Below are 22,879 nucleotides of genomic sequence, written 5' to 3' on the forward strand. Positions count from 1 at the left end.
GGATAGTATTACTTAGACCTTAGAGCACTCAGGCCTCCGAGAAAGCTGTAAAATATAGTTCAGGGGGGTTTATAATGAGCCCAACTTGCTATTTTCCATGCAGACATGTAATGAAATTACTCACTTCCAAAAGGACTAAGGTGTTTGTGGACAGCTCAGTAATTATTTGTGACAGCTTCGGAAACAGAGTAAGGCAATACTGCAGTTACATCTGTGACGGACATTTCAAATCACCATCTTTGTGTACAGCCCTCAATGCTGTAAGGATGCTGTAAATGGATTCTGAAAAATCCAGCTGAACATTACAGTAATTGTAATTCTATTGGTTTCTATAGAAATAGGATTATACTAACAGCCAATAAATCAATTTCCTCCTGGAACACTAATGCAATAAGAAGGGGAACCATTTCACTGTTATTTATAGAGCAAACAGCTTTTACCCAATTTGCAATACCTATCAGAGTTTTATAGAGTTCATGAGATTTTTCAAGCATGTTGCTGCATTAAACCATCTCTGGCAATAAATTACAGAGGAAAACTGGGAGGGGGAAGCCCATAAAGTAATGAAAACATTTACCACCAGATGGCACGGCAGTACAGGTGCCGCCGTTCTGGCAGGGGTGTCTCTCACAGGCATCGGGATACAGGACGCAGCCGAGCTTCAATTCTGTCAGGCCAACCACTTCTGCGAAGCTGCTGCGCTTGTTCTGGAGTGGCAGCTCGTTGTTATTTAGGACTACTGAGTCCAGGCAGCCCTGGAAGCCGCTCAGGACCTGCGTTGTCCTCTTGTCAGTCAGGCTGCGGACGTTATCCACTTGGACCTGGGCGCCAAAGTAGACGGAGCTATCTGTGCTGAGCGTCTGGAAGTAGAGGGGGGCTTTGCGGCGCTCCACGTAGCTGTCGTCCAGGGACAAGCTCGTGAAATTGCGGTTCAGCTCCAGGAAGACCGAATGCCAGCTTCCATCATTAACGGCCCTTCCAGAAATTCCCAGGATTCCTGGGCCGCTTCCACAATCCAACTGGAACCAGAGTTTGCCATCGACAATCTGCAGGAGAAAACAGAAATCAAACTGCTTCAGGCGCTCAGCTGTCTCATAATATGCTCTCACAGAGAATCTGGAAGCACAGAGAACTTCTAGACAGTCTCTGCACACTGTTAAATCTGCTCTCCTACATGACACTAAAACAGCAAAAAGCTGTGCCTTTATCATGAGCAAAAAAATATAAGGTGGAAAATATCAGCTTACTTCAAATTTGCCCAAAGCCAATTACTGCAGGAAAACTAAAAATACAGAAAATCATATGGGTGCAGAACACAGGTGAAAACCTGGATAATTATACGTTTTACTTAACAGGATATGGACTTGAGGACCCTTGTTCTGCTCTTGGCTCTGCTGTCTAACAGCTGTGTCTCTCTCAGCAAGTCCAAGAGCTGTGATTCTCTTCCCAGTGGCTGATGTTTTCAGAAGAATGGCCAGGGCAGAGGATCACCTCTTAGTGTTTGAAAGGCTTGTGGCAAAGTCAATGGCCACACTTTCAGCTGGTGATGTTGGGTACTCTGCTCATGCAGACATCCTGTGCTTCTGTAACTTTAAGGAGCTCTCAACAAGGTGCAGATTTGCCCCTAAACATCCTAAGTTCAGCATCACTAATTAAACAGTAAGATACTCGTTGACCAAAAGTCAGTTATTTCCCAAAGATGCAACACAACCTGCTCTGTGTATACCTCACAGATGACACAAGATGGGTCTTACTTTTCTTTCTTTCCTAATATTTATGCTGGACTCATGGATTTAGAGAGGTTGTAGGGGATTTCTCACTCTCCCTCCTCTCCCTCACCCATCCCAAGTCCTCATAAAGAGAAAATCTGTGCTACCCTGCTGGGGCAGGCAAAGTGCAGAGTGAGGGAATGGATATGAAGTGCTGCTTTCCTGATTAGCAGTTTACCCAAAGATTTTAGGTTTCTCTAACAGATGGCATTTAAGTTTAAAATGGCTGACAAGGTTGGAAATAATTTCTTATGACACATTAATTGGATTCAAGTTCTCTGAAAGCTCTTCCAAGTATTTTACTTTTATGTCATGCTCTAGGAAGTATTTATTTCTGCAAACCCCATTTGAAGACAGTTCTGTCCCATTATTTATCCCCCTGCAAAGTTCAGGTGCTGTGTCATTTTTCATCCTTCCAGGCAGCTCACATTGTCCTCTCACTCGGGTATCTGTTACAGAGACTGACTGCTCCCCACAGTGAGAGCAGAGTTTCCACAGCTGTCAGTACAAGAACCCCATACAGCTTTGGTGGCTTGCTGAATTGGAATGGCAAATGCAGATGTGAGGATGCTGCAATGTCCATCTGCCTTTGACCATTTTTAGCCATTTCTAGCATTAACAGTCATGTTAGATGAAGACATCCCTTGGCATGTGACTGTGTGCTCAAACTCTTCTCAGACAGGTTCCCTGATGTGGCTTGAAGGTGAACAGGAAAGTGTTAATCTATAGGAGCAGACTGTGCTGTCATGCCATTATCAGCATTTTATGTCCTTGGAGGTTGACAAAACTACCCAGGGAAAAGCTAAAGGTAAAATCTTGAGATCTGTAGATCTCTGGATCTCCTTCTCCTTTGCAAATCCTTGGTTTCTTGACTGGCTGACTCTGAAATGGACCTCAAGCCAAAACACACAGAGCAATCTGGGGATAAACCACACCAGTCCTCTGCTCGGTGATTGCTTGGTAGCATGGACACAGAGGTGCTAAGCATGGGGCAAGCTCCCTACAGATGCCAGCTGCCCACTTTGCATAGTGTGAGGGGGTGTAGAGGAATGAATACACATAGAAGGAGCCAAGGGAAGGAGCTAGAATTAGTCCCTGCTATGAACAACGAGATGTTTTGCAGTCTCTGATCTGTGGGATGTAATGAAACTGAGAAGAAATCACATCTATGACTGTAATATGTGCTTAAGGGATTGCTTGATACTCCTACAGCTCAATCAAATAAGGCTAATGGATGGATAGAATAATGAGTCTGGATCATTTTTCATTAAAAAACATTTTCTTAAAGGACTCAAAACTCAGCTGTAAACAGTTTCTGTAGATTGAAATTGGGTCTGTTAAAGCATATTCTCCGGAGGAATCTTGGTAAACAAGATGCCCTGATAAGCAGAGAATTTTTTCTCTCCAGAGATGGAGCAATAGTTTCTTTCCTCCCTTTGCAACAAAACAGTCCATAAACATTGAAGGTGCTGCTCAGAAAGTGTGGTCTGTCTCACCAGGAATACAAATCAAACAGAAAAATGCATGCCGACATATTACACTTTGAAAAACAACCATCACTGGATAAGCAGATACCTTGCTGCTTACTCAAAAGGCTTTTTCCTATGGAAACTCTTCTACTGATTGTGTAGAATATACATATACCTCCCCTATGACTACTTATGTCCTGAAGGACCTACTGCCTTCATGTCTATTCCTCTTACTCACAGAACATGTTTTTCCAATTATCTTTATAAATACAACACCACATTTGAGCACCTGGGATAAGTATTACACCATTTGTATACAGGAAACTATGATCTAAAAGATTTGCCATTAAAATATGTTTTATACATCTTTCTCATCCACTTTTACTTCTTTTTACCAGCAGATGATCTGACATACACAGTAAATATATATTGTCTGAAGGGTTAAGTTTCCTTCCTGTTATTGAAGAAACACGAGTAACCTCTAGCTAGAGTGAAAGATGGAAAGGATGGTCTAATGCTTACAGTACTAGCCTAAGACATGACAGATCTGCATGGGAATCCACACTCTGCAACATTCTTCCTCTGAGATCTCAAGCAAGCCATTAGTTTCAGGTCTCCATCAGTAAAAGAGGGGTAATGTAATTTCCCTACCTCACACCACTGCTTTACAGATACATACATTAAAGACTCTGTGACATGCCCAGATACCCCTAGCAATGGGACCATAAAAGCACTTTCATTAATCAGATGGTCACAGGCCTTGCTGTAGAGGGGCTGGGAGGAAGTATTTTCCCCTGATGGACCTCGAGGAGGAGTAGGGAGAACAGGAAGAGCTGGCAAGGAGCAGATGCTGCAAATGGCTCCCCTCTTGAGTACTTAGAAGCTGGACTGGCCAGGCAGGGAGGAGAAGGTTTTTCCACCTGACAGGTAAAATTGCTGTCCCCACTCCTAAGCACAGAGAATTCAACCATCACTCAGCAATTAATCCCTGGTAATCACTCAGCAATTAATCCCTGTGATTCCTTGTCAGAGTCACTGCTCAGTCCTCCGAGGGGGTTCTTTGATTACAGCCTGGACATTGGTACCAAGAAAAGCTGAACTTAAGGCTAACTGAAGGACATTCAAGGAAAAAATATGGGCATCCAATGAATACCCAGAGTCTTATCCAGGCTTAGCAGTTATCAAGACAACAACTTCAGTGGCATGGTTGGTCTGGTTGAGAGCTGGTAGCATCAGACTGTCAGTCCAGCACTAAATGTGTGGTGCTGCTTTTTTTATTCATCTATGTAGTGCAACACTGCAGAAAGCCTGAGTTACTCCATCTCACAGCAAAGATATGCAAACTTTGCAACCCCTCACCAGTGCAGCCCATGGCACCAGCAGGACCCTCTATACCATGAAAGCAGAGAGATACTGCTTCATCCTAGCTGGGCAGAAAATTCCCACAAAGCTTCCTCCTCCCAGAGCTTTCTAGGCTCAGGGTTTAGTTACAGTCTCAGTTATAACAACTATGACAGGGAGATTAATGTACACTTAAGCATATATGCCACAAGATTCCTCACCTGTAGAGAAGTTAAAAGAACAGTGAAGACTCCAAGAGCTGATGCAATCTGTTACATTTCAACAATTTCATTCAATGGGCAGAATGGAGCCAAACACATACTGTAAATTATATTAGAATATTAGTCTGGCTAAGATGTTTGGCTAACATCCATATTTGTGTATCAACATAGGTAATAAAATGATCAAATGGTTCTTCTGAGACCACCTCCAGCTCACACAGTCCATCTGCAGTCAAACACCATGGATACAGCATGCTGCCTCCTAATCTATCTGGGGAAATATTTCATTAGCTGAATTGCATTTCAGGTTTGTTTGTGTAAAACGGTGTATTTAATTAAAACATTACTCGTTTCAACTCCAGCCACAGCTGGGATCATATCCAAACTTCAGTCCTATCCAGCATAAGCCATGCAGCAGTAATGCATTAAAATGTGTAATACACACTTAAGTAAACCATGCAAAGTTTCGCATTAACTGCCTGGACAGAAGAACATATGCTTGCCTTTTATCATTTAGCTGCTATATTTATGGCATGATGGGAAAGTCTTTCTTTACCTATTTTTAATCCTTAAAATTTCACAAAACAAGATGAATCTCCATTATACTCACTGGGGAATTTTCTTCTGCACTGGCCTTGTAATGCTTTAAATGGTTAAATCTTACTTTTCTGGATTAGCTGCTACATAGGCAAAAAGGAAAGGGTGGTACTGGTCTTGGGACATGCAATCTTTCCTAAGGAAAAAAAGCCAACATTGACCTGCATCTCATTTTGCTCCAATTGTTTTAAAAGCAAGAGCATGCAACCAGAAAAAAAAAGAAAAGGGCCAACCTCTCAAAATCAATGGATGAGTTGCTTTATTTGAAACAGCTGAATAAATAAGACCCTTATTTTATTCTATCAATACAGTGTAGCTGGTAGGCTTTCAGCAAAGTAGTAGACAAGCAGTTTGCTCTATGGAATTGATTATTCATCCAGGAAGGACACTGTCTCAGGATTATGAAATATTTCCATCCCTGCAGTTATCACAAATGTATGAGCTTCCAAAATTAAGCTGGCCATTTAAGCACCAGAAAGCATATTGCAGCATTAATGTTTAAACAGACTGCAATGGCAGAGACTTGCTTCAAAACAATCAATGCCACTCTGTGCCCCAAGAGCACAGGTGTTTCTGCCTGTCTTCCCACGGGTTCATACCTTGTATGTCTAAATTTCTTCCACCTCTGCCTTTATTTGAAGCTCAGTGATGGTGCTGGGCCCTCTGGAGCTAATCCAGCAGATACTTAAGTAGATGCTTAAAATTAAGGTATGTGAATAGTTCCAATTGGTTTCACATACAGGAAGTTAAGCAAGTGAATAAGTGCTTTGCTGGAGTGATGCCAGAATGCTCAAAAGAACACAGGATTTCATCCTTTATCCTCTATTTGGAAAGCTTCTCCTCATGTTTAATTTAATTGAAAGCAATGCTCAAATGATAACAACTTCACATTTATAGACCTCTAATTAATCTGCTTAATGGCCTCATTTCTGAGTGCCTCCCTACCTCCCAACATATGTACCTGGTTAAAGGAAGCCTTACCTCTGGTTTACAAATTAAAAAAATGTGTGTTTGGAAAGTCTAAGCATAACTTCCTTGAAAACACCTGAGTCAGGGATCCCCACAGTGCAGTCCATGACCCAGCTGCCATGCCCTGAAGAGACCTGACAGGGCTGAATCCCTTTAGCATGATGCCATTTGTCTGCCACAGAGCACGTTTTTTGAGAACATAGCCTGATATTCCTTGGTTCAAAGACCTTCACAAATGGAACTCTGACAATTACTGATCTTTTAAGTGACACCATTTCTTAAAAAAAAACAAAACTGCTGAATGTAATGATTTTGGTTTCTTTAAAGCCCATGCATGCAGAAGCCCAGTGCCAGACCTGGGAAAAGGATCCTGCCCTACTGAAAAGCTCAGCAAGAGGCTTTGAGAAGGTAATTCCTGATGTCCTCCCCTGATCAATGCACAGGATAAAGCAGAGGCTTTGCATCCATACACGACCATGGACCTCACTCATCAGATATGAGGAAGTAGCTGCATGTGGAGCTCTCTACTTTCTCTTTCTTTGTTCTTTAGACCTAGGAAGCAAACCAGCCTGACATGGAGGTTGCTGACTGAGACTGCAGCACAATAAGCACAGCTCTTGTCACTGCTCCTTGAAGTATTATTTTTAATTCAACATTTTTCAAAGCAAAATAATTAGGTGATTATGTGAAGTGGGGACTGAAAACATGATTCCTACCTCACAACTAAATACTCAATTCAGGTGATTGCAAAGGGTGGTTCTCTTACTGGTTTTTTTTTGTTGTTGTTTGTTTTTTTTGTTTTGTGTTTTGTTTTGTTTGTTTTTGTGTTCATTTGGTTTTGGGTTTTTTGTTTGTTTGTTTTTTTTCTGGTTTGTTTTTTTTTTGTGTGTGTGTGGTTTTGCTTACTTTTTTTGTAGCAATAGTAGTAGCATCAACTTTTCTATTTTGGTGGCAAAATTTCCCTGCTTCAACTGGATGTTTTCACTCAGGTGTCTGTGACCTGGATATGCTGTGCTCCTTCATGATGAGAGCTTTATACACAAAACTCTAGCAAAATGAATTCCCCAATCACCATTCTAACTACAGTTGAGGCCATCTCTGTATCATCTCCTATTGTTTTCAAGTGGCACCTTCCACTAGGGCCATTTGTTTTTTCCCAGGTATTTTTTGAAATTACCAAATTGCAAACATTACCTACTGACAGATGCTAAGAGCAAGCATGATGAGGACATCAAAGAAGGTCTTCCAACTTCCAGTTTTGGTTGTTTTTTTTTAACAAAAACACATACTTGGAAGTTCAAACTGCATTTCTACGTCTCAAAGCAGAGGTTGTCTTGTGCAAATCTGAACAATCTCTGGTGAATGACAGACAATATTCTTGCTCAAGAAATACTTCAGTCTAACAGCCATAAAATTATTTGTTGCCCATTAATAACTCATCTAGCCAGTTTAACGATACCTAAGCATTGAGCCAAAAGTACCCTAAAGATTGCAAACACAGACACAAAAGGCTCTGTGCCATTTCTTCCACTGCTGAATTATAGAATGTGGCTGAATTACAAATGTCAATGTTTTCATTTGGTACCTTAGAGGCTATAGCAGAAATACTGTATGTGCAGGCTCTTGGATGAGCCCAGTACTCCCTTTCCATCCTGCATTTATTTGCCATTCCACAGGAAAAAAAAAGAATAAAAATTCATGGAAAGCTTATCAATTAAATATTGATTTGGTATCAATCTCCATTGACCCCATGACTGTCTCAACAAAGAATCTTAATCCAGAGTGCATAGATCTTCATATTCAGTAGGAGACACCTTCTAAGCAGTTGGTTCCTGTAATTAGCTCACTAACAGTAAGGGCATATCCTCTAACCACAGACAGGACAGAAGGGAAGAGCAGCAATTTCAGCAGGCTTCGTTTTGACTACATAGTCATAGAAATGGCCAAATCTTACATTTTGTGCAGACTGGCTCCTGCACAGACACACATAATGTGCTTATAATGAACAGTACCCAGTGGGGAATTCTCCAAGTAAAGCACCACTAACAAGCTGCTTTTCTGATCGTTGTTGCTGCTGCTGTTGTTGAAATTGTTTTTCCCTGTTAGAATCAGACTTCATCTTCTCAATCTACAGCTGAAATGAGAACAGCATTCCCCAAATCAAGAGTCAAGAGAAAATACAGAATCGAGAAAAACAACTGCAGAAAAGCTAAGTTATTTTAATTACCTTCAGAATTATACAGGGATTCGCTCTGGTGTACATTATAATCCCATTGCTTTGCAGCGTTCGCAGTCGGAGAGCCAACTTGAATTCCTCTTTCTTGCTATTTTCAGAAACACGGTATTTAATGTAGCTATTCCCAGCAAAGCTAAGGGAAGTGTGGCCTGAAACAACCATTTTGAAAGGACACATGTGCTTTTAGTGATACATAAAACAATTCCTTAACTGTTAAGTAATTAAAGAATTTATAAAGTTAATGAGAATTACTAGGAAGAAATAAATAAAACCCATTTTTGATGAGAGAAACAAAGCTGGCATCTACTACGAAATATTTCTGCATTTCCTTTTTTTAAGCTATTTTTCAGGGGATAGAGCAAAGTTCTGTTTTTCCATACTTAAAAATAAAAAAAAATAAAGAAGTTTCTCCAAGTATTCAGCATTTTTCAGCTTATACACTCCTGGAGGAATCAGTCTTGTCTCACTGATAACAGAGGGAATCAAAGATGACCACACCTGTACATTAGGCAGTTGAGCTATGGGTGTCAAGTTACATGTGGGCAGATGTCAGGCAAACCCTCGCAATGAGTCCCCTGCAACCAGTGCCCAGGACCACAGTTCAGTATTGGCCGTGCTTTCATCAGGCAAACAGCACAAATCCTTTGTCCTGCAGCCTGGGATTCACTGAAGTCAACAGAAAGCTCTGCTTCACTGGCTGTCCACCTGGCTCTTCATATCCCAGGGAATAACACAGATGCAGAGAACTAGCAGATGTCCTCAAACTTTCTTTTTGGGATAGTGTAGTGTTTTCATTAATAAAGGCTGGAATTTTGGTAATCTAAATAGTAAGCAGAAGAGTTAATTATAGAGCTTTGCCCATGGGCAGAAAAACATCTGGCATAACATTCTCTAGGAAAAATCCTGTTTTCTCAGCAGCCTGTTTTACTGAGCTGGTATTCAAGCAAGCCAGTGGGAATTTCCAAACAGAAACTGAATCACACTCTACATACAGCCCATTAGCTATAAAGACAAGTATTTATAGGGCTTATAAACACACACCCCAAGTGCCCGTGCTGAGATGGGTTAAGCAGTACATTTTCGGTTAACTTCACTGCCACCTCTGCCTAAAAAATGAGAATGGCAGCACTTTATTGTCCAAGGATATCCCCCTTCATGGCTGTGACATGCACCTGAACACTCGCCAAGCTTTCCTGGTGGGCACTGGCAGATGAACGGTCTCCGGTTGGCTTCATACCCCACACACTGCATGTCCCCTGGACACGGCTTCTCTAGACAGGGATCGTTGGACCCTGGGCAGAGTCCTCCTGCAAAAAGGTAAAACACTGTCAGGGATCCACAGTGTAAAGCACGATATGCTGCAATAAAAGGGCAATGAAAGACAATTTTTGATTGCACACTTCAGTACCAGCAAAAAAAAAGGCTTAATAATAATAACAAAAACAAAAGAAGCCCCAACAAACCTTCATAGAAAGGAACAGCTTTTGGGCAAGTACACAGCAGAACTGCAATAGTTCTTTTCCAAAGACTGCCCTAAATCCCATGGGAACGTATTATAAAAATGAACTATTATGAGCAGTAACTGGTTTATAAATGTGTATGATAACTCTCAGGCCATTCATTTCCCCACAAAGCTTCCTGCACAGGGGCTTTAAAGATATGAGGGAAAAAAAATTACTTGAAGCTATGCAGTCCTTTTCCCACAGCACACCCATGAGAAGCAAATCTAAGGAGGTAAAAATGGTCACAGCACCAAGCCTGCCAGAGTTCAAGAAGCATTTGGACAATGATCTCAAATACATGGTGTGACTCTCGGTGGTCCTATGCAGGGCCAGCATCTGGACTTCGATGATCCTTGTGAGTCCCTTCCAACTCAGGATATTCTGTGATTCTAAGCCATGCTTGGGTTACAGTGACACCTGGATTTTTCTTTCTCATACTACACAGAACATGCTGCCAGCTCGATCATACAGCACAGGCAAACTTGCCCTCTCCCTATGTTTCTCCTGACATTTCTGAGATCTCACATCCTATCCTGCTTGCCCAGGCTACCAAAACCTGCCCTCCTTTTTTCTAATCTGCAGGGAGAGAACTATATTGACTTTTAAATTTGTTTAAAATACTTGAGCGACACAATTATATGTAGGTTTTTCAAAACCCCTTAAATTCTTTACATCTATCAAGCTGAGCATGTCAAGGACTTACTATTTAAAGCCTGTCAATGCCAAAAGAATTTTTTGCATTTCATGGGGTTTGGCTAAAACTTCAATTTAGACACTTCTGAAAGTGTCTAAATGAATGTTTTGATTGCCCTAATCTTAAAAGATTTACACACACTGTCTATAATAATGCAAAACACGATACGACTATTGCTGCGTAACATATGAATGTTCAGAAATATGTGACTTCCACAGCAGCTAGCCTCTTCTTGGTTGCAATAAGGTACTTGGGAGATGCAGGGTCAGTTTCTACATTTGGGCATCTGTGTAAGCTGTTATGAAAGCAGTCTTCAAGTGCAGAAAAAAAAGGCACTCCTGTCCTTGCTTTTGTTGATTTGCAGCCCCAGCATGAATGGAGGCAAAGGCAGTTGCTGGGAATGGACAGACACCTCTTCTTTTCTTTATCAAGTTAATTTATTTAAGACATGCAGGTGATGAATTTAATGATAAAAAGCACCTTCCTATCCATTGCTTTCTGAATACTGGCAGTTCTTGTGTATTGCAGGATCTATATTATAGGATCCTTATCAGATTCAAAAACTCATTTACTTTTGAGCACATTGTTTTATTTACATAATATAAAGGAAGGAATCAACCAGTCACGGACTACATCTCCAAAAGTAATGAAAGAAAGAATCTTACTGCTCTCACACTTTTGTACAAACCAAGCAGGGCTCATAGTAAGCATAGCTAAAATTACCTGACACTATAAGTATTTTCTGGGAGAAGAAAAATTACTGCTGTAGCTTTCAAAGTGGACATGGGCTGACTACAAATATGGCAATTACTGTAAATGTCCTCCTTGATGTACAGCACAGTCAATTTAATGTTTAACATCCTCTCCTCCTTTATCAAACATTTGTTTGAGAGGTCTATGGAGTAAAAGATTTACAGTACTGCCTGCAGCACTGTTAGAAAATGATGCATGGCAATCTTTATTAATCACATTAGTAGGTAACTAACAGGAATAACAGCTGCAATACACAGTCACACTTTAAGCCTTATAGAATCAAGAAAAAAACTGTCATAGGGTTCTGGACTACAGATTTATATTTTATTTAAATGTAAGATCTGTAGAATTCAACAGAGAATATGATGTTTTCTATACTTTGGTTTGTTTGGCTTTTTTTTTAGAATAAAACTCCTCATTTCTTAGAATACAATGGCAAGTAGCAATTATTTCTGAAGTTAAAATGGGTTGTTAAAAATTCTACAGGCTGCTTTGTATTTTCACCTTGGTTGTTTTAGCTATTTTACTCATTCTTATGTGACAAATACACAGCATTCTGGTGTCTGCAGAGTATACCTCTCTTTGAACAAACTTAAACCTTTAGTGAGGCTGCAATTCAAGTGAGCCTCTGTGTAGCTGACAGACGTGTCATTTAGACTAAAGCCCCACAGCTTGTCACTGTGCAGCAGAAAGAGGCGCTGAGATTTCCAAATGTGGCTCTGCCAATTTTCACATCCCCTAACCTATGACTGTATCCTTGACATGAAGCAATAAAGGAACAGCTTCCTTTGTTATCCACCTCTGCCAGTTTTTTTTTATCTGATTCAAACTCTGATTTGTACTTTAGAGCCATCCTTTCACATTCTGAAAATATATGGAAAAGATCTAATGTACTCCGTGCAACAGTGGAGAGAACTGTTTATCCTGAACGGCCAAGAATACTCCTTCTGGTAAACTACAAGGAAACCAACTCTTTATTCATCCTGCTGCAGCAGGATTTCATAGCTGTCACGAAACTTTAAAATATTCAGACTTGCGAGAAGTGCTTTATGCCTGTCTGTATAGTTATAAGTACATAAGCTACAAATCTGCATTATTGCATTGCCCCAGCTAACACACATTTTCAGGCTGATTTCACAACTATGTGGAGCAAAATTGTAAAATTGTTCAAGGTTACGCTGTCCACATCAAAGATTTACAGCTTGAGTTTAAATAAAATTATTCTAATGTTGCATTTCCACTCCAAAGAGCAGTCTATTTTCCATCCAATAAAAGATTCAAGAAATATAAGTTCAAATTGATCTTTTTTTTTTTTTTTCCTAGGCAGGTCCAGACAATCTACAGCATTCTCTTGAAACTCACATTAGTATTAATAAGAACTGTTCTTTACAAGGTACCACAGAAACACACGAGCTAGCATCAAGCAGTGCATGGCAGGAAAAGGTGGAATAGATGCACTTGATTTTGACAGATCATCTTCAGTTTAATTCTCTAAAAGAAGATAAAAATATTTCAATCTTCTAACCAATATATTGAGGCAGAAAACACTGTTCCATGGCAAGAAGAGAGATTTATTTAATTCCTATTCCTTCAAAATAGAAGCACTTCTAGGATTTTAATTATATTTTGAAAATTGAGTGATTCAACAATTTTAACTTCAGCCTTGTGATATTAGGTGGTTTTCTATCAGCCCAGTCTCCTGAATCTGTATGAGTATTGCAAAGACTCTGTTTTCCTCACTTACAATAAAAAAAAAGCTTGAAAGGAGGGAGATTCCTGAAAGCCAGAGTTGCAGGAACACAGGGAGAAAACCTTCCTTGGACAAAGGTGACATAAAACAGAGATCTAACCATGTTATCTGCAGTTCTCTGTTCCCAAGCACAGACCTTTTTCTTCAATTTTTCCTTGCCAGGAGAATTCCAGGCTCATTAATATGAATGTGTGTGCTTCCGGAAAATGGGAAAAGCAGTGATGTACACATAAGAACCATGTTGCTGATGGCCAGTCTTTCAAAGCAGCCAGGACTCTTTTAGAGGCAATGTGTGCTCTGTGGAGCTGAGGCCAAAAATCACCTCAGAAGAACAGGTCCTGTATTAACAGCAGATCCTCACTGTCTATGATTTCCTTCTGTCAGAGCATTCACAAAATACTAGAAGTGGCTACATAAAGTCTGAATTGTCTTGTTTCATGAGAAAGTGGTCCAAGGCTGTTGTTCTCTTGATTAAATAATGTGGATGTGTCTACACTTTTGCTGAACACTCCTGGGTCTATTAGAAAAATTCTTTCAAACTATTAGGCCAGAACCATATTAAACATTTTAAATAGAGTTAATCTCATCTAACTTCAGGGCATGATTCATCTAACTGATTTTAGACATCTAGGGAGAGATGTATCACATTATTAAAAATATCTCATTCTTCCCACTATCTGCAAATGGGGCCTGGAGTGACCAGCACAGATGTAGATATATGCCCATATTTGTCAAGATTATTTTGACTCCATCCCTCTCCTGTGAACATATTAATGTACCATCACTTTTTTAAGATTATAAGGCAGAACAACTGTAGAGCAAAGTAGTCCCAACAAAACCTGCTCTGCCCCTGCACCTTTGTCTCAACACAAAAGAATTACTTTGCATAATGAAAAAATATGGAATAGATTTTTGCCTCTGAAAAATGAGAATGCCGTGAGAAATGTTTTACAGGAATATATTTATTCCATTTCTCCAACTTTTATTTCTCCCAGCACTGACAGATGCTTGCATACCTCGTGCCATGTGATGGGAGGTTGGTAATTGCATAGCCCCTCTGTCATGCTGACACAAACCTCAGTTTGTAACAGTATTTTTCATACAAACACAAACAGATGAGCAAAAAATCTAAGGAGACAGTCTGTTATTGGAAGACTCTTTAGTTCAATTTTATTGATTTAAAAGCTAAGATTGATGCATGTGAACTTTTGAACTTATCCTTTCAGAGCTGAGCTGCTGAACCTCTGAAGTTCACCCACTGCCTACTTTACAGTCTTCCTGCATTTTCACATTAGATAACTCTGTTTTCTCACAAAGGTAATCCAGGTAAGTTATGCACAGCTGGCATGCATAAATTGTGCATATCTGTGACATCTGCCAGTGGACAAAAACACTCCAAGTATGATACATATTTCAAGAATGAGTGAATTGGTTCAAACTCAAGCTTTCAGGGCCATAATTGAATCAGATCTCTGGAAACATATGCAATATTTTAATGGCTTTCTCATAATTCAAGGTATTAATATTTACTGGATGTGGAACTCTTTTAACAAAAAATGAAGTGTAATACTTTTATTACACTGCTAATATCTTGCTAATGCTCTCTCATTAAACAAGCTAAAATAAATTTGTGCACTTTTTCTGGAATTGCTGCATCTGTGCATTTATTTATAAGAACTACTGATGGAAGAAGTATTGCATTTTTCTAACTCTTTTACTCTAGTCTTTAGCTTTCATGAAAGCAAAACTACCCATACATTCTCTATTATACTCTCACAAGTCTGTGTTATTTAGTGTGTTTGCCTAAATACCACAATATTTTCTGTGGCTCCTTAAATTAAACACAGTAGAAGAGGATTACGCATTAACTAATGAGGAGAAGGCCCAAAGCATTAATTTTTGCTTCCCACCAAGCTGTATTATTTCTGTGCAAGTAATAGACACCAAGGTGCTCACCTCTTTGGCAACTATACCTAACTCAGCAGCTCTGGACATTTTTTACTACAGGCTGTATGGCAGGCTGGATGTGCCCAATCCCACCCCAAGTGGTGTGGATCCCCCATGGGAAATCCCCACTTAGTGGCTCAAATGGGAGCAGTGGGAACCCCTCCAGCTTTTCAGCAGGACCAGGACAAACTGCCTGTTACAAGTGTTCCCACACAGCAGTCTTCAAGGCCATGATAAATGGCCCAGAGGCTGAGGACTACAGTCGCTCTCAGAACCACACTGCCTCTCCAGCAGCCTTTCATCCATTTTGAGGATTGACTGGTACATGACAGGAGAATTTGGAAATCGCTGTCCCAGCTGAATTTCTTTGATTCCAATGCAAGCTTGCTGTGCCAGGAGAGCTGCTGGGTCAGAACTGTTCTGCACTGCAAAGTCCCTTTTTTGGAGCTAAGCTAAGGGATTATGAGGCAGAGGGAATAATATATCAGTATTGACTTTAATAGGTAGTGAAATCAAATGATAAACAGTGAAAATTTTGGCTGCCAGAAAACCAATTTCTGACTGTGAAGACTATTGCTATCCCCATGGAGATGAGGATTTGTGATTTCTTGATACAAAAGCGAGACTAAGTTATAACTTAGAGAATATAAAAAAGTTTGGCAGACAGCGTTCCCGCACTGGCTCCTGGACCTGAATGGAGGCTATTGCAGCATTGTTCCTTTTAAATCCGTGAAAATCCTTTACTTCAGAACCTTTTATGTGCAACAGAATGCTGGCTATTGTTATGATAGATATGTCTATTTGAAACTTAGAAGACTCTTACTTAAAAAGTGGACAGATAGTCTACTCTTGAATGTACCTCAGATAGAGAATCATGGTATTTTTTCAGAATTGAACTTCTTTGCCACTATTATCCATGTGCCACAGGAAGAAAAATGATTTCTGGTTAAGTTATATGCAATTTATGCCTATTTTCATCCCTACCGAGGTCAGTGGTAAAATATGAAGCCCTGCTGACTGCTGCAGAAACAAAGGTTGGTTATTGAGGGATATGGCTGCTGAATTCTTGTATTGCTCTGTGTGTGTGTGCATGTGTGCTTAAGATGAGGGAGACTTAGATGTATTGATTTTACAACAGCTTTTTTCTCTGCTCTTAAATGAAGTGGAATGAGGAGCAAATAGCCTGGCAAACAAAAGAAACAGAGCCAGTATTATAAATGCCCGAGGTTTTAAAATCCAAGTGCAGAATCATACAGAAGCTTGGCTCGTGGGTCTATTTGTCATATGCCCATATGAAATCTCTGCTAAAATGTGGAGCAGCCTGAAACCTACTCTGTCCCCTACTGCAGCATTAAAGGTCAGGAAAAGTGCTTGCTAATAAAATACTTCGTTGGTTTCTGTGGTTGTCTGCAACAACAGGACTGGGAAAGGCCTTTCCACCTACCCAGCTTAGGTCAGGGGTGCTTTTCCTTGGAGACTGCTAGTGCATTGCTGGAGACCTGGCTGCTCTGCTGCGGTCACAATCCAGGTTTATTCCAGTGGTGGCACCAACTGATTGGGAAACTACATCCCTCCCTCTTCTCATCTTTCCTCTCCCACTCCTTCCCCTCCCTGGAAGCTGGCTGATGGCTCTGGTTGCAGAGCCTCCAGGAAAGCAGTCTTTGTCGTAAAAGGCCAAAGTTCATAAACTTCCATTTACATCAGTAAACACGAACAATTCTTCCCGAGCCTGAGAAATCAATTCCCACAACGCATCAGCCAGTCGTGCTTTAGTGGACTGAATTGAAATGCCCCTTCTAATCTGCATCAGAGGTATAAAATGGATCCTATCGCATAATGTGCAGCGATGGGAGGGGAAGAGGGAGCAGTACTCACCATTGCACATGCAGCGCACATTCCTGTAAAAGCGGGGACACACAAAACTAATTCGTGCTGTGCTGTAAGTCATCAGGGAATGTGAATCAATAGACAGACTTTGCTCACAGTGTTGTTCCTGACAATCCAGTCTGGAGCAATTCTTCTCCAAGATAGCAGAAATACGAATCACATTTTCCAAGTGTCTCCTCGCATTGGTAAGCTTCTGAATCAAATAGGCAGGCTTATAGAAACCACCGCTGTGCATCTGAACGGCAAACAGCATGTCGAGCTGGCTGCTGCCTGCCACCGGCTGAATGCTGATGATGTGCAGGCTGTCCTGTTTCTGGGAGAGCACCGCATTGCGCAGGGTGCGCCTGAACCCGTGCATGTGGAGACCCACAAAGTCTTCTGGGGAAACGTTCTCAAAGCGGATGGTGACCGTGTTCTGCAGCATTTCTTGCAGCAGCTGCTCAACGTGGACCACAACATCAATGGGCACCTGGAACCGGCCGTCGCTCACGGAGACATTCAGGATGTACTTGCCATTATCCAGCCCTCCAAGGGCGATGATCTTCCCATCATGGCTGTTGACCTTGAACAAACTTTTCTGCTCTGATTTTAGCGTGTATGTGAGGACATCGTACACATCCTGATCTGTGGCATGAATTTTCCCAATGACTCCCCCAGGAAAATCATCTTCCATGGTGACAATGAAAATCTCCAGTGGAATGGCGGTTGGTTTGTGAATGCTCTCTTCAATAACCCTCACCTGAACATAGGTATGGGAAACCTGCTGAGGTTTCCCAGAGTCCTTTGCCTAATGTAATTTAGAAAGAAAACAGAAAAAATAAGAAATAAAACCACACATGGAACACAGCCTGCAACCGTAACTTCTTGCTATGTATATTCTCATAGCATCAGTCATTCTGAAAAGAAATTCTCAAAAGAATGCTCAAATGCATTTGACAAATATATATGTAAAGAAGTGTCTCAGCCATTTCTAGCAGTGGAACTTACAAACTCTTTAGGGAAGCACTGATCTCTAAGTGGATTGCAGAGAGAAATGTGTCAGTAGAATGTCTCATTACTCAAACTGAAATGTTCCCAGGATCCCACAGCTATCACTTGTCATCTTCACAATGGAGAATATACCAACGTGGTATGTTCTGCTCCAAACACAGTTTGGGATCACTTCTACCCTGGAGAAGAGACTGAATTCCAGTGAAATATCAGCCTTCTGCATTGCTTGGTGCTCTCCAAAGCACTCCACACCTTGCTTAGCTTGTGTGGATGTGAGGGAGTTCAGAATTTTTCTACAGCATTCCGCACTTCTTTACCTGAAGCAACCAAAAAACATGCTTGACATAAATAAAATTTATCATCCTCCAAAAATGAAATAGGTGCTTGTGCTGTTACTAATGATAAAATATGAGAGCAGTACTGCAGTTGGAAAAATGACTGGATGACCCAGAGCAGGTATTATAGCATCATTTGCACTATTTTTATAGAGAGCAAAAGAGCAAGTATGACAAAAAACCCAAGGCCATCTTGACGGAAAGGTGTGCAAACTTGAATCAGGGTCCTATCCTACAATAAGAAAAATGTTTTATTGCAGTCCCTATTACAATATACTGCTCCACACATTTATTTGCTTCAGAGAAGAACAGAAGAACAGAAGAATAAACTGCCTGTAGGCAGAGATGCAGGACATGTTCAAAGATCTTAGTATTTGGACACGGGAGGAAAATTTACAAGCTGAAGGAAAAAATGAGAGGATGACAACAGTAATATGGACACTACTATGAGCAGATTAGCAACTCTAAGACACTCTAAAATTCATTCATCTTCACTCCTAAAAGAGCTCTGTGGAGTATTTAAGAATATTTTATATATATGTGCAGATAAATACCGATGCACATAGAGAATAGATTACGTCTCATTCCATTTTCTATTTTAACATTAATTCTTAATAAACCTAATACAGTGGAGAAACCAGATAGTGGAAAAGAGAAAGCAGCACTCTGGCACATATGGATTGAAAGAAACACTTCTATGGTCTATACCCAACAGTAAACGATAAAATATGTTTTCACTGCAGAAATCCCTGATGAAAATAATACTGGGAGAAATCATGCCTCCACCATCCAACAGCATCGTTTTCTGAGCTTATAGGTGCATCTCAGACATGGTGCTCTGTCTAATATTTCATTTATATGAAATACATGGATCTCAAAACTTGGAGGGTGCTTCTCAAATTTAACTCTCATGCCCAGTTTTGGCTACACTAGAACTCTGGCTAGCAAATTAACCTGATAGCAGGATATTTTACTATTAAGGCATGGTAAGAAAGAAAGAAAGAAAAGTGATGATTTTTTATTTCCCTACAAGGCTAAAAAATAGGTTTCAAGGATATTAAATGGCAAACTTGTAAAACTTTGATTTGAACTGTTAGTTAGCATCAGAGCCTGTATTTTGTGAATTGTAACTAACAATTGCCTCTAAGGATGCTACTGCTGTGAACATCTTTAAATGTGCTTGTAAAGGAACAAACAGGCTGTGCTTAGAGAGATCAACCCCAGCAAAGCAAGTGGAGGAAGCAGGTATTTCAGACACAGCTTATGGGACCACGACTCATTTCAGTGAAGAGGTTCATTCCCTAGACCTGCATATTTACTGAACCCTAATACATCTTCTCTGGCAGACCTGAGAAATCTGGACAAATTACTTTTGGATTTACAGGTTTTGGCAATCAAAATTACCCTGGTTACAAAGCTTCTTAACGATTATTCTAAAGCTAAGTTTGAGCTGGACTTCTATTGCATGTCTTATTTTGACATTCTTTAAAAGCTAAGTTGACCTTGGAAATGTGATTTCATGAATTCTTGGAAGGCTTCCAAAAAATTTATGATTAAATTTATGACCTAAAAGCAGAAATTATTTTTGTTCCTAAAGCAGTATTTTGCAGTCACTTGTTCTGGGGTATATTTATATGTATATAATGCATTTTTTCTCATTTTCCTTCCTTAGCTACAGAAATAAATGATGAAAATCTTAAACCATAACGGTCGCTGCTCAGAAAATTCATTTCATGCTGAGGAAATTGGAAAGGTGGCTGGCTACCTATTTATATTTATACGAAACCAGGTTTAAGAACATCAAAGAAAATATTCTGCATTGTGCATTTGCAAACTGGAATGTGTGGTATTTACTTGTAGAATACAGCCCATTAAAAACAGCCCATACAGGCAAAGTACAGGTTACCTACCACTAAGAGATTTTTTTGTTTCAGAGTAGATGTAAAAAATATTAATTAAGCCTTACCTGCACGCAGAGCACATACTCAGTTGAGACCATGTGCCTGAAGATGACTGCAGACCTCAAAACTCCATGAGGGTCCAGTGTAAACTCCTCCTCTTCATTGCCAGTGAGGATGGTGAAGGTAAAAGGGGGGCCATTGTGAAAAGAGTCTTTGTCTGTCACTACCAGCTGCAAAATGCTTGTGCCCACTGGTTTATTTTCCTTTACACATATACACAGCGTATAAAGAAAAGGATTAAAATGATACATATTGCAACCATAAAATATCACATTTTTTTATCGTGAATATTCAACTGAATGCTCTCTGCCCAAGCTGGCATTTCACAAGCTGCATTTTGTTGACGCCGCTTACACTCCATGGACCAGTGGCAGAGATGAGGGTACCCGCCACACCTCCAGGGCCTGCTGGGCTCTCTCTGATACTCTGTCTGATCAGGACTGACTAAAAGTCAGGCTATACTCAGACTACTCTGTGTGTCAAGACTCACACCCAGAGCAAGGTATAAAGAAGTGTGAACTTATCCCAGAGCAGACATTTTGAGGTTGGAGTACCTGGTGCAGCAGGGATGGATGGTAAAATGTGTAACATATGCTGTGGTTAAGGAGCCTCAGCAAACAGAAACTTATCAAAAGACTCAAGAAAGATTTGTTTATATTTTCCTTTAGATAAGATCACTCGATACATGTTTTGCAGATAGATTATCAAAAGGTACTTAAGTGAAACCAAATGGCGGTGCATTTTAAAAGTCAGAGAAGTTTTTGATGTGCAGGATAAACTTACTTGAATTACAGCTGTGTAGTTAGCTGGAGTAAACACAGGGCTGTTATCATTCACATCAGAAATGTCGACATTGACCGTCACAGATGAAGACAAAGGAGGGGTACCACTGTCTCTTGCCTGGACTACTAATGAATAACCAGATATCTGAAAGAAGGTGAAAACATTAAATCATTGTGAAAGTGGGCCTAAATTTTAACTCAGGTTCTTTACATTCAGTGCACCACCTTCCATATTTTAAGGAAAGCTATTTGGCCTCATTACCTTCCTGTCCTTAGCATAACATTATCCTGTTTATCCCACATTGCGCCCCAACTTCTGTTTTATAAGGCTACCAATAAACATAACAGCTTCATTGTATTAAAATAACTGCATCAGATAAAGCATTCCTGAAACAAAGGGGAAGAGAGAAAAGAAATGACAGATAATTTCTGAACTCAGCTATTAGTCCTGTAAGCTTATGTTTTCATCTCTCCAAGGTGTCTTCTGGGATAAGTGACCTGATTCTATTTATCTTACAGTTGGTTTCCAAGATATTATATAAATTGCTTATTAGAACCAGCGACAGTTTGACACATACTGTTTCTAAAGCGGCGATGGAGAGCCAAGAAAAAGTTCACAGGCAGTTGGCTTAAACACACTGGAAAACATTTGGGAGTATGAGGGACAACAGTCTCTGTAGCAACAGAATATTATCCACCACTCTGCAGAAGATAAATGGGCTTGAGTCTGCTTTTTTGCAACAGACACAAACAGCGCAGTGCAGGCAGCTCAGTGTATCATCCATGGGCCCTCTACACACATATGTGCCCCTGTGTGAGGTGTGAGCATATGTGACAACTTGCGAAAGCTCTGTCTATGCACAGTTTATGGATGACAGTTGGATTTTCTGAACTGCATCCTTATGTTGGCTTCCTTAGGTCTTACTACTGCTTTTTACTGTATATTGCTCCTTGCTCCACAGGGAAAGCTGCTGACATGTCTGCCCCTGAATCCTCCCACAGCAGAGTGAGAGAAGGGCAAAACATGCCAGATACAACACTCTGCTCCACCCTCTCAGTGCAGGGCTGGAAAGGGGAAAAGCATGCCCCTGCAGAGGGGAAAAAGATAATGTTAAAGGGGCTATTTTGGGGAGGGTGTAGGAGGGAAAGAAATCCAAATACATTTGAAAAATGACAGCTTTTTTTGTGGTAGGGAGGAGGTCAGACTGAGCACACAAAATAAGGGGGCTCTTCTGGGATGTGGGACCAATACAAGGCAGAAGGAAACATTTTTGGGAGGTTGTACAGAGGAGATAGACTTCAATTTGGTGGGGGCAAAGTGACAAAGGAGGGAAGAGGAATCCTGAACTATGGAAAGTCAAGAAACTTGAGTAAGAGAATTAATCTGTTTTTTAACTGTAATTTCCACTGCTAGCTAAAATCAGAGAGTTTTGTAGAGTCTTTCCTAATTTTTTTTTCTATGTTTGCTTTCATTTCAATGTATCCCAGAAAGGTACATGACAAAAGTCATGGTCTCTGTGTGATTACAGCTCTGGAAATAAGTTGCCTTAAACCACAGAATCCTGGGAGTCAGCAATACCTTTGGGAATCTACAGCAGATGGGGCATCATATATAATTTTCCCTGCATGGGTCAGAAACACCTGTGTCTAGGAAATGCGCCAGGGAAGCAAAGAAG

General features: G+C 40.4%; 1 protein-coding gene across 9 annotated transcripts in view; it reads right to left on the reverse strand.

Moving 5' to 3' along the window:
* Positions 1-22,879, reverse strand: part of FAT3 (FAT atypical cadherin 3) — a 398,878-nt gene that overhangs the window by 27,049 nt on the left and 348,950 nt on the right. For 8 of the 9 annotated variants that reach the window (XM_068181534.1, XM_068181539.1, XM_068181536.1 and 5 more), the window contains 6 exons: positions 21,205-21,348; positions 20,427-20,624; positions 17,124-17,922; positions 9,775-9,909; positions 8,594-8,751; positions 578-1,046 (listed from right to left, as the gene is read on the reverse strand). In XM_068181534.1, the coding sequence (XP_068037635.1) occupies positions 578-1,046; positions 8,594-8,751; positions 9,775-9,909; positions 17,124-17,922; positions 20,427-20,624; positions 21,205-21,348 (1,903 nt within the window). Of the gene's footprint in view, positions 1-577; positions 1,047-8,593; positions 8,752-9,774; positions 9,910-17,123; positions 17,923-20,426; positions 20,625-21,204; positions 21,349-22,879 lie in introns of those variants that run through there. The other variant, XR_010996349.1, reaches the window with a different exon arrangement.

This window comes from Anomalospiza imberbis, chromosome 2 (genome assembly GCF_031753505.1).
Source record: "Anomalospiza imberbis isolate Cuckoo-Finch-1a 21T00152 chromosome 2, ASM3175350v1, whole genome shotgun sequence".
In the NCBI taxonomy this organism is placed as follows: Eukaryota; Metazoa; Chordata; class Aves; order Passeriformes; family Viduidae; genus Anomalospiza; species Anomalospiza imberbis.